Source organism: Mus caroli, unplaced genomic scaffold, assembly GCF_978045245.1.
Source record: "Mus caroli unplaced genomic scaffold, Mus_caroli_1 scaffold_13, whole genome shotgun sequence".
Lineage (NCBI taxonomy): Eukaryota > Metazoa > Chordata > Mammalia > Rodentia > Muridae > Mus > Mus caroli.
This window is the reverse complement of record NW_028227268.1, coordinates 53455790-53472500: the sequence shown is the minus strand read 5'-3', so window position 1 is coordinate 53472500 and position 16711 is coordinate 53455790. Positions and strand designations below refer to the sequence as shown.

General features: G+C 49.1%; 1 protein-coding gene across 1 annotated transcript in view; it reads right to left on the bottom strand.

Moving 5' to 3' along the window:
• The window catches only part of Dnah2 (dynein axonemal heavy chain 2), a 130776-nt gene that overhangs the window by 56001 nt on the left and 58064 nt on the right, over positions 1-16711 (bottom strand). Inside the window, exons 25-41 of the mRNA XM_021176049.3 lie at positions 14395-14556; positions 14182-14285; positions 11052-11208; positions 10831-10913; positions 10542-10722; positions 10083-10221; positions 6339-6556; positions 5618-5719; positions 4931-5056; positions 4556-4666; positions 4074-4262; positions 3537-3640; positions 3250-3439; positions 2389-2569; positions 1143-1270; positions 663-815; positions 296-421 (exon numbers count right to left, since the gene is read on the bottom strand). Of these exons, the coding sequence (XP_021031708.1) occupies positions 296-421; positions 663-815; positions 1143-1270; positions 2389-2569; positions 3250-3439; positions 3537-3640; positions 4074-4262; positions 4556-4666; positions 4931-5056; positions 5618-5719; positions 6339-6556; positions 10083-10221; positions 10542-10722; positions 10831-10913; positions 11052-11208; positions 14182-14285; positions 14395-14556 (2454 nt within the window). The remainder of the gene's footprint in view (positions 1-295; positions 422-662; positions 816-1142; positions 1271-2388; positions 2570-3249; positions 3440-3536; positions 3641-4073; positions 4263-4555; positions 4667-4930; positions 5057-5617; positions 5720-6338; positions 6557-10082; positions 10222-10541; positions 10723-10830; positions 10914-11051; positions 11209-14181; positions 14286-14394; positions 14557-16711) is intronic.

Sequence of the window (16711 nt, the reverse complement as noted above, 5' to 3'; positions counted from 1 at the left end):
ACACAAAAACTCAAAATAATGTTCTTTTGAAAAGGAGGTGGGGCTGGGCTGGAGAGATGGCTCAGTGGTTAGAGCACTGGCTGCTCTTCCAGAGGTCCTGAGTTCAATTCCCAGAAACCACATGGTGGCTTACAACCATCTGTAATGGGATCTGATGCTCTCTTCTGGTGGGTCTGAAAAGCCTGCGATAGGCGATAGTGTACTCACATACATTAAATAATAATAATAATAATAATAATAATAATAATAATAAATCTTAAAATAAATAAGTAAAAGGAGATGGGGGAGCAAGCACCTTGCCGTAGTCAATGACCGGGAGCTCGATGTTGGGGAAGAGGTCCTGCACAATAGCATTGAACAATGGGACATCCACTGACGTCAGCTTGGCGATGTTCATGTCTCTCATGGAGAGCAGCAGAACCTGTGGGGTTAAAGGGAGACATAAGGACGATGGATATGCCAGAGTTAGTCCTCAGCAACACAACAGGGGCAATCATGTGAGCCAGGGGGCAAAGCATGAGGTGGTGGGGAGGGCAGGGGTGGAGGCGTGCATGGAATATCCCTATCTGGAGAAGAAAAGCAAGGCTGGAAAATGTTCCTGAAGACATCATCAGACCAGCGACAAACGAGGCAAAGATCCAAGGGCCATGAATTTGGCCTACCTCTTCATCAGACAGATCCGGCTGTAGGCGACGCTTCTTGCCAGCATAGCGCAGCAGGGAGGTGAGGGCGCGCAGGCCGAAGTCATAGTGGTCCTGTCTGGAGAGCTGCTGCACAGCCAGGGAGTACAGTGTGTACACCTTCTTGGCCAGGATCTGGAAACCGTGCAGAGGAGACAACAGCTCACCTCCCACAACTCCCCTTTAGGGACACTTGCAGACACTAGACCCTAGGTCAGGGACTTGAAACATCTAGGAAGTGCTCTGAACAATTGTAGGAGATCTTGTGGGCTGTGCTATTATTGGTTAGTGGCTTCACGGAAGTCAGACACCCCACCACCCGCCTGTCCATCTATACTCCTCTGGCTTCAGATCCTACTAACAGAACTCTAAGCTCCCAGTAGGAGAAACAGATTGTGAGGCCTTCAGGGGCTCCTCTTTCCATGGAAAAACAATAAAATAAGGAACAGATTATCAGAATACCTTGCAGTTGCCAAAACCCTCCCCAAAGAGAATGATTTCCGCAATAAGCGTAGAATCAGGCACCACCATGGCAATTGGGCGGAACATGGACTTTAGGTTCTCTGGAAGCTCTGTGCGGCCGGCATAGCCTGGAGACAAAGCCGTCTGTTTAGAACCGCGTTTCCCTGTCCTCACTTACCCAACTTTTACCCTGCCCCTAACTTTCTCCCCAGCCCCAGCTCCAAGATGGAGTCCTTCCTCATCCCAGCCCTGGCTCCCTATTCATCCTGTCTTCTTCCTTCAGAGGTGCTCTCATTCTGTTTCGATGGCCCTGTTTTCAGCTGAAACCACAGAGCTGCTGAGTTCTATGTGGAGCCCACGTGAGCCCTGCAGAACTCACAGCTGGAGCTATGATGCTCCCCCCCTAAGGGTGTTCTCTCCTAGCCACTCCCCCCAAAGCTGTTCCTAATGGGCAGCTAGGAAACTGAAAACCCCATACATTAGGGAGACTCCCATATTCCAAAAGAGATAGAAGGCAGAGCAGGGAGCTAGCCCATTGGGAAACTTAGCCCAGCCTTAAAAGACTAGGCTTCCATAGCGACAAGTAGGTGTTTCTTGAGCCCTTGGGGAGGACAGGAAGTCTACTTCCTCTTCTCCTCCTGTCTTCTCTTCTGCTGTGGCTGTAATTTGGACTGAAGTGTCCCTTAAAGGCTTTGTTCCTCAAGCAGCAGGTCCAGAGGCGGAGCCTGCTGATAACGAGGGTCTGGACCTCATCAAAGGACATCTCACAGAAACTTTAGAAGGTGTGGCCTACTTGAAAGAAGTGAATCACTGGAGTAAACCCATGAACCAACAAGTCTCCCTCCTTTCTGTCTCTCTCTTTATCCTTCCTTCTCCCATCTATGCCTATCCCTCCCTCTCTCCCTCCCTCCTCCTTTCCCCTCCCTCCCTTCCTATCTCCCTCCCTCCGCCTCTTTTCTCCCTGGTCATCCTGAGCAGTCCTGTTCTCCCTGACAGCCTGCCTCGCCCTCGCCAACAGTTGTCCATGGCAGAGGTCATGGAACCAAAGATCCCCTTTCCTCCTCTAAGCTAAATACTCCTTGGGGATTTTGGCACATTAACAGACCACAGATGAACACAGTCATCTTTAGTCAAATACTTCTTAGATAAAGGCTTCGGCGCAGAGAGGGAAAAGGACACAATACTTATCCCAGACGCCTGGTTCTCCTGCCCCCTCGCCCCGTGTCACCGCGCTCCACCCACCTACCAGGATTCATGGTGATGAAGATCCCACAAGACCACACCAGATTTATTTCAAAGCCCTCGAAATAGAAACGTGTGAGGTTGGCGGTCAAGGCAGATAGGATGGACAGGATCTGCTGGGCCACCACGGACAACACCTCAATGTTGATGCGGTTAAACTCGTCAAAGCAGCCCCAGGCTCCACTCTGTGAAGCGGGAGAGAGAGGCAGAGTCACTACAGCAAGAGAGGTGTCCCAGGCCACTGGACCATAGCCCAACACACCCTTCCTGAAAATGCTTTAGTAGCAAATGTGGCATCCGAAATAGCGGGTGCGTGGGGGACCCGAGCGACAGCGTCATGACTTTTGGCCAGAGCTTTCCATCAGACAAGACAGCTAACAGGTTGGCTAGAGGTTGGAACTTGTGTGCACTGAGTAGTTCCTGTGTGCTGGGCAGTTTCTGCGCATGCTCTATTTAATCCTTACATGGTCAGAATTTGCGAACATGCAATGTGAGACTCGGGGAGCTAAAGGGGTTTCAGTGTTTCTTTCTGGTTGTAAGAACTGCCTGCAATGGGCTGGAGAGATGGCTCAGTGGTCAAGAGCACTGACTGCTCCTCTGAAGGTCCTGAGTTCAAGATCAAGCAACCACACGGTGGCTCACAACCATCCATAAGAGATCTGATGCCCTCTTCTGGGGTGTCTGACAACACTACAGTGTCTTCACTTACATATAATAAATAAATCTTTTAAAAGAGAGAGAGAGAACTGCCCGCGACAAGGCTGTTTTGCAAGGCACACAGGCACAAACTAGATTTGGGGTTTAGTTGATTTTCACGTACTAGAAGATGTGTAATGACTTTAGGATGGGGAGGCAGGGTACTGACCTGTGCCAGCCCTGAGTACATTCTTCCCATGGACTTATAGTCCAAGCCCTCGGAGCAGTTGACCACGATGACATATATACCCAGCGCCTTGCCCAGGTCTTTGACAGTTTCTGTCTTTCCAGTACCTGCTGGGCCTTTGGGGGAGCCCCCACGATGAAGGTGCAGTGCTGTGGTCAATGTCATGTAACATCTGAGAATTTAAGACATGACTCAGGTCAGATGATTGGAAGATTCTGTCATCTCTGCAGTTCCTACCCCGGAACACCGGCTCACCCCCCACAGCAGACCTGTCTGTCAGGGGAGTAATGACCAGCCGACCAGAGTTCCCCAAGTACTCATAACCATATTGGAATTGTGTGTTGGTCTGGCGGATTATACAGTCATCCACATCCTGGAAGAACAGAAAAGAATGAGACAGAAGCGGGGCTTCGGGGGAGGGGCTTCAGGGACCGTGGAAATGGCTACCAGCAGGGCTCAGAGACATCAGGAGGGTTGCAGGTGGATTAAGGGTTTTGGTTTAGAGCTACAGAGAAGGGTATGGTTTGGGGCCACAGAGAAAATGGGTTCCACACAGCATGTCTTCCCCCACCCCAATCCATGGAAATAGCTGCTTGGGATCTGAGTGGCCATCAAGTGGCACTTAGAAGAAGTATTGCCTAGAGTAACCACTGGCCACTCCTGAACTGGGATTGCACAGAGCTAAACCTTCAAGGAAGAAGCTCTGAAAGTCCAAGGGTCTGGGTTAGAAGATAGCACGCGTCCATGCATAGAAGTACGATGGGTCAGTCTGGGCCTAAGAGAGGAGAGAGTTGATCCGCGGCCACCTTCTCCCAGTAGAAGCGCAGCTGGCTGAGCCAGTCAAAGGAACTGACATCCATGAGGCCGCTCTTGTAGAGCTTTTCCAGCACGTCTCGGGCGTGAATTTCTATCGTCACCAGAGCCACAATCTTAAGTCTCATGATCTTGGTCAAGTTCCCCCTGATGGCCTCTGAATACTTATTTAGTATTGACACCTGTAGGACGGGGCAATCGGCAAGAACAGAAGCATCAATGTAGCCAAGGCTGGATGGCACCACGTCCCAGGCTGAGGTCACCTCCAACCGCATCCAGATCCCAAGAATTCCCATATCCACATCTACACAGGAGAGCCCAACTCTGCTTGCATGATGCATTCCTCCCTGCCCCACCCCCACTTTGGTCCCAGAGCACCCGTGTTCTGGCCCACTCATACCAGCTTGTCTCCAGTTGTGATTCTAGTCATCCCCTATCCACCCGTTCCAACGCCAGGCCTGTCTCAGCTCCCCACCTGCTTCTTCTTCATGACCTTGAGGATTTTCTTGTCTGATCGCTCTTTGGCTGTCATCAGGCACTTGGTGACATCAGCTGTCCACTGGATCTGACTAGCAGTGATCACCACCTGAGGCAGGTACACAAGCTGATTGGCAGACCTTACCTTTAGCTGTTCCAGCCTCTTCCAGCACCCGGCCCTACTGGGCCTGGGCGGGCCTGAAGGATGGCACATGCGCCTTGGGTCAGGAGCAGCAGTTCCAGCACTTGGGGTATGAGAGCCAGACCCAGGAGGAAGAGCAGGGAGCCTCTGTTTGGGAGCCTCTGGAGTCTGTCTTTCCACATGCTGCTCTGTTAGCTCCACTGTCCCCCCATTTGTGTGGCTCCAGCTCACCTGGCCAGCCCAGTCTTTCACCCATTTGTCTCTCTTGTTGAGGAACTTCTTGAGGGCCACTCGGCAGTTTCGAAGCAAATCCCGAAGTGTCATCCTCATGCCCCGCTCCACATCACCAAGCCACGACTAGGGAAAACAAAATAATCCTCCGTCTAAGGGTCCGAGGCTGAGGACTGAGGTTGCCCGGAGAGAAGGCACGGGGAGTGTGTGTGTATGTGGCGGGGGTGGGGGGTGAGGTGGAGTGTGTGGCGAGGGGGTGGGGCGGGGAAGGAGACTGCAGAGGGCTGAGGACCCAGGATGGAAAGTGCATCTGGACTAGAGCTGGCATGGCTCTCCAAAGGCTGTGGGGGCAGGAGGCAGAGTGTTAGAGCATCGGTTGGAACCTTTAAGTTTAGGGAGTGGTGACAGGACGACGACGTCAAGAACACGAGTGGCTGAGGAAACGGTAACTGCTAAGCTCATGCTGCTCCTGAAAATATTCTCCCCGGAAGTCCTTTCTTTTCTTTTCTTTTCTTTTCTTTTCTTTTCTTTTCTTTTCCTTTCCTTTTTCCTTTCTTTTCTTTGTTTTTGTTTTTGTTTGGTTTTTGGAGTCAGGGTTTCTCTGTGTAGCCCTGGCTGTCCTAAAACTGACTCTGTAGACCAGGCTGGTCAAGACAGTTTGATTCTAAGACCTTGGCCACCACTCACCTCCACTGGTCCTTCTAGAAGTACTGGGTGGAAGAAGTCAATGTATTCACCGTCACCTGAGAACATTCCCACTGCCTCCCACTTGCTGCTGGAGCCCCCGACCTGCAGAAAAGACAAGTTACCCGTGCCTAGCCTCACTCTCTGTAACCTTCTAGAAGAATTTAACACCCATCCCATCCCACCCCCACCCCTGAGACAGGGTTTTTCTGTGTAGTCCTGGCTGTCCTGGAACTCACTCTGTAGACCAGGCTGGCCTTGAACTCAGAAATCCACCTGCCTCTGCCTCTCAAGTGCTGTGATTAAAGGCATGCACCACCACCGCCCAGCTAACACCTCCCCCCCTTTTTAATTTAGTTATTTATTTTATGTATGTGAGTATACTGTCCCTCTCTTCAGATACACCAGAAGAGGGCGTCGTCAAATCTCATCATAGATGGTTATGAGCTACCCTGAGGTTGCTGGGATTTGAACTCAGGACCTCTGGAAGAGCAGTCAGTGCTCTTAACGGCTGACTCGAGCCCTTTAAAGGTCATTTCTTCTCTCCCCTCCTCTCAACATTGCCACTTCTGGAAAGCTGTATATGAAACTCTACAGTCATTAACAAATGTCACTGTCCTGCTGGCAGAGTATGGTCCCCTCCAGAGCCTTGAATACCATGACGTCACCATGATGTCACCATTCCTTCCCGGCCTGCCTTCCCGTCATGGCCACCTCTGCTGACCTTTTGAATTTTCAGCAGTTTGATGTTGTCAAAGCACTTTTTGAGGTGTGGCTGCACAGCCTCTGGGTTACGGGACTGGCCCAGGATCTCCAGCAGGTCATCATTGGACAGGAAGTAGAAGCGGGGGAATATGTGGCGCTTGGTCTCTAAGTACATGTCCAGGGACTTCTGAATGTCCTCCAGGATTGCGTTCATTTCTATCAGTGTCTCCAGGAGTCCTGGGAAGAAGGGCAGTGGGTGACATTTTTCCCACCTCCTTTCCTAGCTCTAAGGCTGAGGTACAGAGTGACATCGGGCTTCTGAAGGCAGAGAAATAGCCCCAGCTCTTCTGAGTAATTATCCTCACTCTTCCTTTAGTCATTATACATGATTACATGTACATTATTAATTATGCATCATATGGGTTGGCTCCACTTCTCACCAGTCTTTGGAACAATAGTCCCATTATACCTAAGAACTTGGAGCCTTACTGTTCAACTCAAGAGTTTCTGGAACTTGAAAATGACTCCACAGCTTACACAATCCAACAAGCCAAATTGTTAAAGGCATGGCACAGGCACACAATGACAGCAATTGTGACACAGCACAGAGGGCACTTGACCAGGAGGCAGAAGGCCACTGCTCTAATAGTCTTTAGCTCACTAACACTTTAATTAACATCATTGAATTTTGACACCCGCCCCCGCCCCTGAAATGGCAGTAGGATCCAACATAAAGCCAGGGTTCTTCAAGAGACTCCCAAACTGTGCACCCTATTGCTGTTACCCTTGGTCAACCACCAGAGGTAGAACCGTTACCCCCAGGCCCGGTGAGTCTCTATTGCTAAGGACATCATGGACTTCAGAAACAGGGCCCAGAGACCCCTGAGATGGAATTGACTTGAATGACCCCTGAGGACTAGCTTTAAGGTACCAGAAAGCATCACACAAGCTCCCCAAGGAGAGGGGTTAGCAATAGTCCTACCAGCTCTGAGTTGATGAACCACGTCAGTGACCAGCACAGCACAGGACCCTAAGGGTGCAGCACTGGCACACACACCTTGGAGGTAACCAGCAGCTCTCTAGTTGGACTGAAGACCCACTCAACAAGAGGGAAACCATGTCTGATACTGGAAACCTAGACACGTACTACTCATTGACAGTGAGGTTGTGGTTATTGGAGGAGAATCTACAACCACGAGCTTACTATATATTCCACCACAATCACTAACAACAGTCTATAAACCTTTGTTCTTACACTGTCACCCCTCATCAAAGGAAACTTCTCTTTGCAGCAGATGGAGACCAGTCCAGAAAAACACAGCCAGTTAGAATGCAGAGATGCGGAGCCCAGGCCCAATGGACACATTTACAAAACACTCTCTCCCCTGAGGCTCAGGGAACACTGCCAGAGAAGAGGCAGAAGGATGATAGAAGCCAGAGCACCCATGGAGTTTGCTGTGAGGTTGTATCTCCTAGTAAGAGCAGAAGCCACACCCATAAGGTCTCACCAGCATGACTCCCGGACACCAGTGAGCACACCAGTTTGAATGGAGAGAAACCCTTGAGGCTGCAGTCGCATACAAAGAATCCAGGAAACTGAGAAAAGCTGGCAGTGGAGACCAGGAAGAAAGCAACAATTGGTTGTCCAGGGCCAAGTGGTCATCCCTGAATACATACATGCAAGTAATATCATATGGACTGATCCGGTTATGATTAGGAAAACATATGTGTACACATGACTACACATGCAATAACAATCAGTGAAAACAGTGGTCATGAACCTGAAGGTAGGTGGGAGGACTGGGAGAGAGAAAAGGGAAGGGAGAAATGTTGTACTTAAATTACAATATAAAGAATAAAAAGAGGGGCTGGAGAGATGGCTCAGTGGTTAAGAGCACTGGCTGAGCCGGGCATGGTGGTGCACGCCTTTAATCCCAGCACTCGGGAGGCAGAAGCAGGCGGATTTCTGAGTTCGAGGCCAGCCTGGTCTACAAAGTGAGTTCCAGGACACTTAGGGCTATACAGAGAAACCCTGTCTCTAAACTCTAAAAACAAACAAACAAACAAACAAACAAACAGCGAGCACTGGCTGTTCTTCCAGAGGTCCTGAGTTCAATTCCCAGCAACCACATGGTGGCTCACAACCATCTGTAATGAGATCTGGTGCCCTCTTCTGGCCTATAGCATACATGCAGGCAGGACACTGTATATGTTATAAATAAATCTTTTTAAAAAAGAATAAAAAGGTAAAATAAAATAGATAAATAAGGTAAAAATGATAGCTGAAGGTACCCAAGATCAGCCACTGGCATCCACACTCCCTGGCATCCATATGCACACACCATATGTGTGTACTCCAAACACACAATACTACACAAACCCACACACCCATACAATTCACAGAATATGCAAAGCCTAAACTCAAGATTTTGTTCTTGAAGTAAACACACATCCCTTTGACTATCTTAGAGAGAAAGACAGAAAGACAGACACAGAAAGAAAGACAGAAAGACAGACACAGAAAGAAAGAAAGAAAGAAAGAAAGAAAGAAAGAAAGAAAGAAAGAAAGAGAGAGAAAGAGAGAGAGGAGAGAGAGAGAGGGAGGGAGGGAGGGAGGGAGAGAGAGAGGGAGAGAAAGAGAGAGAGAAAGAGAGAAAGAGAGAAAGAGAGAAAGAAAGAAAGAAAGAAAGAAAGAAAGAAAGAAAGAAAGAAAGAAAGAAAGAGGGAGGACTGGAGAGATGGCTCAGCGGTTAAGAGCTCTTCCGAAGGTCCAGATTTCAAATCTCAGCAACCACTTGGTGGCTCACAACCATCCGCAATGAGATCTGACACCCTCTTCTGGTGTACTTTAAGATTTAAAAAAAAAAAAAAAAAAAAAAAAAAAGAAAGAAAGAAAGAAAGAAGGAAAAAGGAAAAGAAAGATCTACCACACAGGCCAATTTGAGATTTTGAGTGTGATGCATTCTATCTACAAGTCCCAGAAATCCTAGTTTCCTCCGGGTCTACATCCCTACCCATTAGGGGTTTCCCCATGTCTTCCCAGGTTCTGTCCTTTGGAAGACACACCAGTGACCATGAGTGTGACCCCAGCAGAACCCCCCCCCAGCGCCTTTAAGCATGTATAATGTCTGCAGGCTGTTGGACCCTCTGGGGGACCCCAGATGACCCCTAGATATCCCAGAAGGATTCGGAAACCTCAGAGGACACACTTCTTCTTTGTAGTCAGCAGTGGGATCGTTGTTTCCGTGGCTCTGTGAGTCACTCTGAGTACCTAAACCACTTCAGAGATCGCTGCCGCTGGGTCTCAGCCAGAGAAGACAAGCAGCTTTCAGTCAGGGCCCCTGAGAACAATCTAGCTCCCACCACCACCACCACCACCCTGTGCTGGAAGAGTCGCCACTACTTTGTGGCCATTAAAACAACTCCCATGGCAGATGAGGAAACTGGAGTATGGAGGGATCAAGCTGCCCGATGCACACGACCAATAAAGCCTGTGTTGGGTTTGGAACCCAGGGCTGACTCCGCAGCCCATGCTTTAGACCATTATGTGATATTCCCCTTAAGTATCGGTAAAAATAAAAATAATCAGTAATAACACTTATGACTAATACTAGCAAGTGTTACTAAGTAGTGGTGCTATTACTATTCACGGTCACAAGGGTATTAAGCATGATAGTGATGACATCATCACTTTTGGTGATGATGCATACGGGACCATGATCCTCAAATGCGTATAACCAGCGAAGGCCTGCAGAGCTCTTACCTGGGTAGTGGGTGCTCCGGAGAGCGTTATTGTCTTTGTTCATGCGGTCCATGATGGCTTTCCAGTTGTTGTTGACCTGGTCAAATAGGGCTGACTCATTGGGCAGCTGTTTCCGGATGTCCTCTCCAAGGAAGATATTCTGAGAGACCATCGAGTCGGCGTGAGAGGCTGTTTCTCACGCACCCTCCACCCTCCACTCCCTGCTCCCACACCAGAGATGTCAACTGCGTGGAAGAGTCAGACTGTTAGAAACCAATGACAAGGGCTGGAGAGATGGCTCAGCGGTTAAGAGCACTGACTGCTCTTCCAGAGGTCCTGAGTTCAATTCCCAGCAACTACACGGTGGCTCACAACCATCTGTGATGAGATCTGATGCCCTCTTCTGGCGCGTCTGATGACAGTGACTTAAGAAAGAGCTGGAGCAGGGGTAGGGAGAGCCCGGGGAAGACCACTTCTGACCTCTAGGTACATCCACTGTCTCTGCACAGTGAGGACCATCTCAATAACTTCCAGAATGAGAGAGAGGCAGCGCTCCCAATGGTCCACATCCTTCTCAAAGGCCTTCACGAATCGAGATGCCTTCATGGTTGACAGGGCCACCTGATTATCTTCCAGTGCCTGGAACACTTCCTCTGTTCCCCTGGGACACAGAGGCTCGGGGTCATCCACCATAACCGTTTTCAATGTCTCAGCCTCGCTCCCTCTTCAGCTCGGGTCCCACGGGCCGGCCTCAGGGAGCCCTCTCTACCTGAGCCGGTGATGGCCCTTGTCCTTGTAGGGTACTATGTCTAGCTGAGTCGAATCCCAGGTCTTGGCAATATTTTGTAATCCCTGTGAAGAGAAATTAGGGGACAGAATAACCAGGTATCTAGTCCACAAAGGTAAGGGGCTCTGGGGAGGGGCCCTCAAATGCGGCACGGCTGGAAGTCTGTGAACTCGGAGGTTGAGAAGGTGGGGATGTCCTCATACCACTTCTATGGCCAGCTCTTTGGTCGCAGAGGCCGAGATCTCCGCAATCTTCTCCACGTGCTGATCCATCCCTAGTTTCACAATCTGCTCCAAGGTGAAGCTCTCTGACTCCTGATCAAACTCCCGCTGGACTTCCTCTTTGACCTGGTCCCAGTGCCTGCGGCCCAGAACAGGAAGTCTCACCTGCAGGCCAGCTGCAGGCCCTGCTAGCAGGGTCATTATCAAGCCCTGGGGTGGTCAGTGTGACTCAGTCTCCTGCTTAGCATGTGTGAGGGGGCATTCCACACCCAGCACTGCTTTAAAAAAAAAATCACTCCTCTTGCTCCTTCACATTGGAAATTTATAATTCTGGTTATTTGTTAATTCATGATTCAACAGATCTTGCTAAATAGGCTCTAAGGTGTAATCTTAGGCACCATAGGGAATAAAGAAATTGATGTGTCAGTCTCCCGGAGTTAATTCTCTGGAGAGGGAGTTAAGGCAGGTGTGCATACAAGCAGTACATCAGAGCAGGCCTGGGACAGATCACGTGCTGGGCTGAGTGCTCCACCTGCAACCCTGTCATTCTCACAAGCACTCCATACAGCACAGTGCTATTATCCCATCCGTAGGTGAGGAGACTTAGGCTTAGAGGGCTTAAATAACTTATAAACTCAGGGGCCAGGCTAGACTTATACACACGATCGGAAGAAGAGTGGACAAATGTGCTTGTGACTTTGAAACAGGGAAAATTTTCTTAAACTAGGCTCAAAGGCAAAAACCATTTTGGCTACAACAATAACAAAAAAAAAGCTTTTTGTATGAAAAAAGAAAGAGGCTTAGCTATAATATATAACCTGGAGCAGGAGGAGACAGAGGGAGACATCGGGAAAGAGGCAGGGATACAGGACCCAGAAGACAGTGGTTGACTGCACACACGGGCCCCATGCTGACCATGGTACTGTGCACAACAGCCAAGGTGTAGATAGAATTGACTTAATTGTCTAACTATTGCATGGAAAAGAAAAGGAGGGAGGTGATGGGAAATCATTCAGTCTTCAAAAAAGAAGAAAGGTAAGATATGGGGGCTAGGCCTTTAAGCCCAGCAGAGGCAGGTAGATCAAGGCTAGCTTAGACAACAAAGCCAGTCCTATATCAGCCAAGGCTATGTAATAAGATCTTCTCTCAAAAAAGAAGAGGAAAATGGACAGGAGAGATGCCTCAGCAATTAAGAGCACTGCTCGTCCAGAGGACCTGAGTTCAATTCCCAGCAACCACATGGTGGCTCACAATCATCTGTAATGAGATCCGATGCCCTCTTCTGGTGTGTCTGAAGACAACGACAGTGTACTCATATAAATGAAAAAAAAAATCTTAAAAAAGAAAAAAAGGAGAGGGGGAGGAAGAAATGCGACCATGAAAGCAGGGAGGGGCATAGTAGTTCCAGGGGTTGTGGTGGACAGAGTTGGGAGAGCTGGGCAAAGGCTGAGGAGTTCCAGCTACACAGAAGGAGCAAAGGATAAACTTCAAGTGTTAGGAAGATCGCTCCCTAGGCAAAAGCAGTTCTGTGCATGCATGAAGTTCAGACCCCAGCATCCGTATGAAAGGCTGGTCATGACCAAGTGTGCCTGTAACTCCAGTACTAGGAGATCAGAAAGTAGGAAGCCTTCTCTCTCTCTCGCACGCACACACACACACACACACACACACACACTCGAGAGAGAGAGAGAGAGAGAGAGAGAGAGAGAGAGAGAGAGAGAGAGGAACATGTAGCCTTCAAAAGTAAATCTCAACTATTCTCACCACAAAGTTAAAAGGAGCAAGTGTGGGCTGGTGAGATGGCTCAGCAGGTAAGAGCACCCGACTGTTCTTCCAAAGGTCCAGAGTTCAAATCCCAGCAACCACATGGTGGTTCACAACCATCCGTAACGAGATCTGACTCCCTCTTCTGGAGTGTCTGAAGACAGCTACAGTGTACTTACATATAATAAATAAATAAATCTTAAAAAAAAAAAGATTTTAAAAGCAAGGAGGAGTAAAATTCGTTATTAAAAAAAAAAAAAAAAAAAAGGAGCAAGTGTGTGAGGTGATTTGTGTGCTGACCATCTACGTCAGGGTAGCTCTCCCACAGGGCACGCATCCTCAAAATAGCACTCTGTGCATTACAGATGCATGCCTTTCTGTCAACTAAAAACCAAATCTGAGCCAGTGAGACAGGTCAGTAGGTAAAGGCACTTGTTGCCCTGGGCCTGACCACAACCCCCTGCCGCCCCCACCCCCACAGCGCCCACGTAAAGGAGAGAGGACCAACTCCCACAAGGTATCCTCCGACCTCCACACTGGAGCTATGGCACACACATGCACACACACACACACACACACAAAGTAATAAATGAACATAATTTAAAAGTTTTAAATTGGGCTGGAGAGATGATGGCTCAGTGGTTAAGAGCACTGACTGATCTTCCAGAGGTCTTGAGTTCAATTCCCAGCAACCACATGGTGGCTCACAAGCACCTGTAATGGGATCCGATGCCCTCTTCTGGTGTGTCTGAAGAAAGCAGTGGTGTAATCATATACATAAAATAAATAAATCTTTTAAAAAAAATAAAATAAAAGTTTTAAATCAATTTGAGCAGGTGCTATGTGGATTAGGGGTATAGAGCTAGCATCCACGAGCCCCGGGTTCAGTCCTCAGAAGTGAAATAAAGTGGGGCGGAGGAAGATGCACACTGGATAAAGGTGCTCTCTGTGCAAGACTGAGGACCTGGGTTCCGATCCGCAGAATCCAAGGACAAGCTGGTCATGTCTGGCAACTGTCTTTGGTCCCAGCCCTTAGGAGGCAGGGACAGAAGATCCTTACGGCAGGGTAGGCTGGGTAAGTGGATTAGCTGGAATCGGGAAGCTCTGGGTTCAGATCCTGCCTCATTTAAATAAGAAGTGACCAAAAAGGACGTCCAATGTTAACTTCAGCACATGTGTATGAATACCCAGGTAAGCAAGCATAGACATGCTGCACACATGCTGCACACATGCTGCACACATGCAAAGGGGGGCGGGGATAAAAGAAATTACTTTACTTGGGGCAAATCGAAAGATCCAGGAGAATATACAGACTAGAGGGGGTACAGCTGGGCGGGGCGGGCCTCACCTCTCTCTGAGGGCTGGATTCCGCAGGTCTGAGATGAGGGGCATGGTCCTCTTGAACTGCTCTATTTTGGAGCGAGTCGTTTCAATGATTTCCCAGTTTCGGTCCTGAGTGAGAATGGGAGACATCAGAAGACCCGAACTGCCGCAGCACACCCACTCCCTGAGCTGCGGCAGGGCCATGCCCCCACCCTCCATCCTGTCCTGTCCCACTCACCTTATACTCTTTGGCTAGTCTCGTGAGGCGGCGGAACAGCCCATGAGCCATGGACTCCATGGCTTCCGTCTGCAGGGTCTGGAAGCAGCCCATCTTCCACTGGTTCCAGCTCTCCTCCCAGTCCCGGGTGATCTCCCACACTTGCTGGAGGGCATCGAGCTCCTGTGGGTAGGATGGGGGAGGGGGATGGACAGCCTCAGGCATGGCAGCCCCTGCCCTCCTTCTCCTCACAGCTCACGGGTTCCCTTGTTTGTCCATCACGGTTTCCCTCCTGCTCTCTTGCCTCTAGGGCCCATCAAAAGCTAAGCCTGCAAGGCGTTCCTCAACATTGAGTCTTAGGAAAATGCAAATTAAAACCTCAGTGTGATACCACTTCTCACCCACTATGGCTAGAACCAAAAAAAAAAAAAAAAAAAAAAAAAAAAACTGTAAGAGAAAATATGCTTTGGCAAAGTTACCAAGGAAAAAATAGGACTCCTCGTGTTTGCTGGTGGGAATGTAGCATGGCATGGCTGCTGTGGGAAATGGCTTGGCTGTGCCTCAAAACCTCAGAGAGTTGCCATATGATCTGACAGTTTTATTGCTAGGCTCACACCCACGACCATTAGGAACCTGTGTCCAAACAAGCACACGCATTCACAGAAACACTGTTCCCTACAGTGCAAGGGCAGAAACAACCCACATCCCATCCCCTGTTGCGTAGACAACCGATGGAATATTAGGGAGCTGAGAAAAGGAGCGGAGTGACGAAACATGCTATGGCATCCATGGGTTGTGAGAACACCATGCGAGCTGGGCAGTGGTGGTGCACGCCTTTAATCCGGGGCTCCAGCACTCACGAGGCAGAGGCAGGCGGGTCTCTGTGAATTTGAGGCCAGCCTGGTGTACAGAACGAGTTCCAAGACAGTCAGGGCTACACAAAGAGAAACCTGTCTCGAAAAAACAAAACAAAACAAACAAAAAACCCACTACGGGAGCGAAAGAAAACAGAGATAAAACGCCACATGTCACTTGGTTCTATGGTAGGGAAACAACCAGGGCAGGCAAATCACACATGGACAATAGGTTAGTAATTGTCAGGGGGAAGGGGACAGAGGGTGTCTGCCCACAGAAACGTGATTCTCTTGTTTTGTTTGGGTTTAAATCACTTTTTAAGATTATCTTTTTTTTTTAAAGATTTTTTTTTCTGTTATGTGTTTTGCCTGCATGTATGTCTAGGCACCGTGTACATGTAGTGCTAGAGTCCAGAAGAGGGTGTCAGGTCCCCTGGAGTTACAGACTAAGTGAGCCTCCATATGGGTGTTGGGAATTGAACCCAAACCTTCTGGAAGAGCAATTGCAGCGGTCTGAATAAGAATGACCCTTGTGGGCTCATGGAGTCCGGAGACTTAGTCATGGAGGAGGGGGGGAATACTACTACTTAAGGAAGATTAGGAGGTGCTGGCAGGGACTGGGGTGCTGCTGTGATGGGCCTGACCATGCTTTTGTTTGGAGGACTGTGGAAGATTTTGGGACTTTAGAGAGAAAAGCAGTTAGATGCTTCAAGTGGGGCTTGGTGGGCCATCCTAACCAAAGTATGGAAGATAGGTACTGAGGGTGATGGGGAATGTGGGGGCCCAGAATCAAGGGGTTTCAGAGAAGAATATTAGTAAGTGGCCTCTAACTCGGTCTTGTGATATTTTGGCAAAGAATGCGTCTGCTCTCTGGTCTTCTCTGGGGGAAAAAAATCTGAAGAGTTTTGGATTAATCTGGTGCTGACAGAGATGTCAAGAGAGCCTAGAACTGGGTGCTGTTACTAGTGGCAACTCCTGTGCAGATCTATAATGAAAAGGAGCAAACCAAGCAAGAACAAAATACAAATGTACAGTTTAAGGAGAAACAGAATGCCAGGAAGTGTAAGAACGGTGACCTCAAGGCAAGACCCCGCCCAGCTAACCTCCAACATGTGGTAAGGAGTTACAGAGAAGCTTAAGCTCAGAAGGGAACCATTATCAGTAACAGAGAGCTGTGCAGATGTAAATAATAAGGGAGCCAGCCACTGGCTCTAGCAAGCAGCAGAACTTGGCAGCTTTGGCCACGTGGTTCTGGCTTTAGTATCAAGGATACAAGAAAGGGATTGTGAATCTCCTTCTGGGGCTAAAGAAAGCCACCAAGGCCAGGCACGTGTCAGGGCATCCCTGCATGGAGGCCCAGAGAAGGCACTGTGTGAAGCTGTGAAGGTGAAGCCTGGATTGTCTTGGAGATCCCAGGATGCAGGAGATGCCGGAGCCATAGGAAAGCCACTAACAGGGAGGGAAGCAGCCCAGGAGAGAGAAGT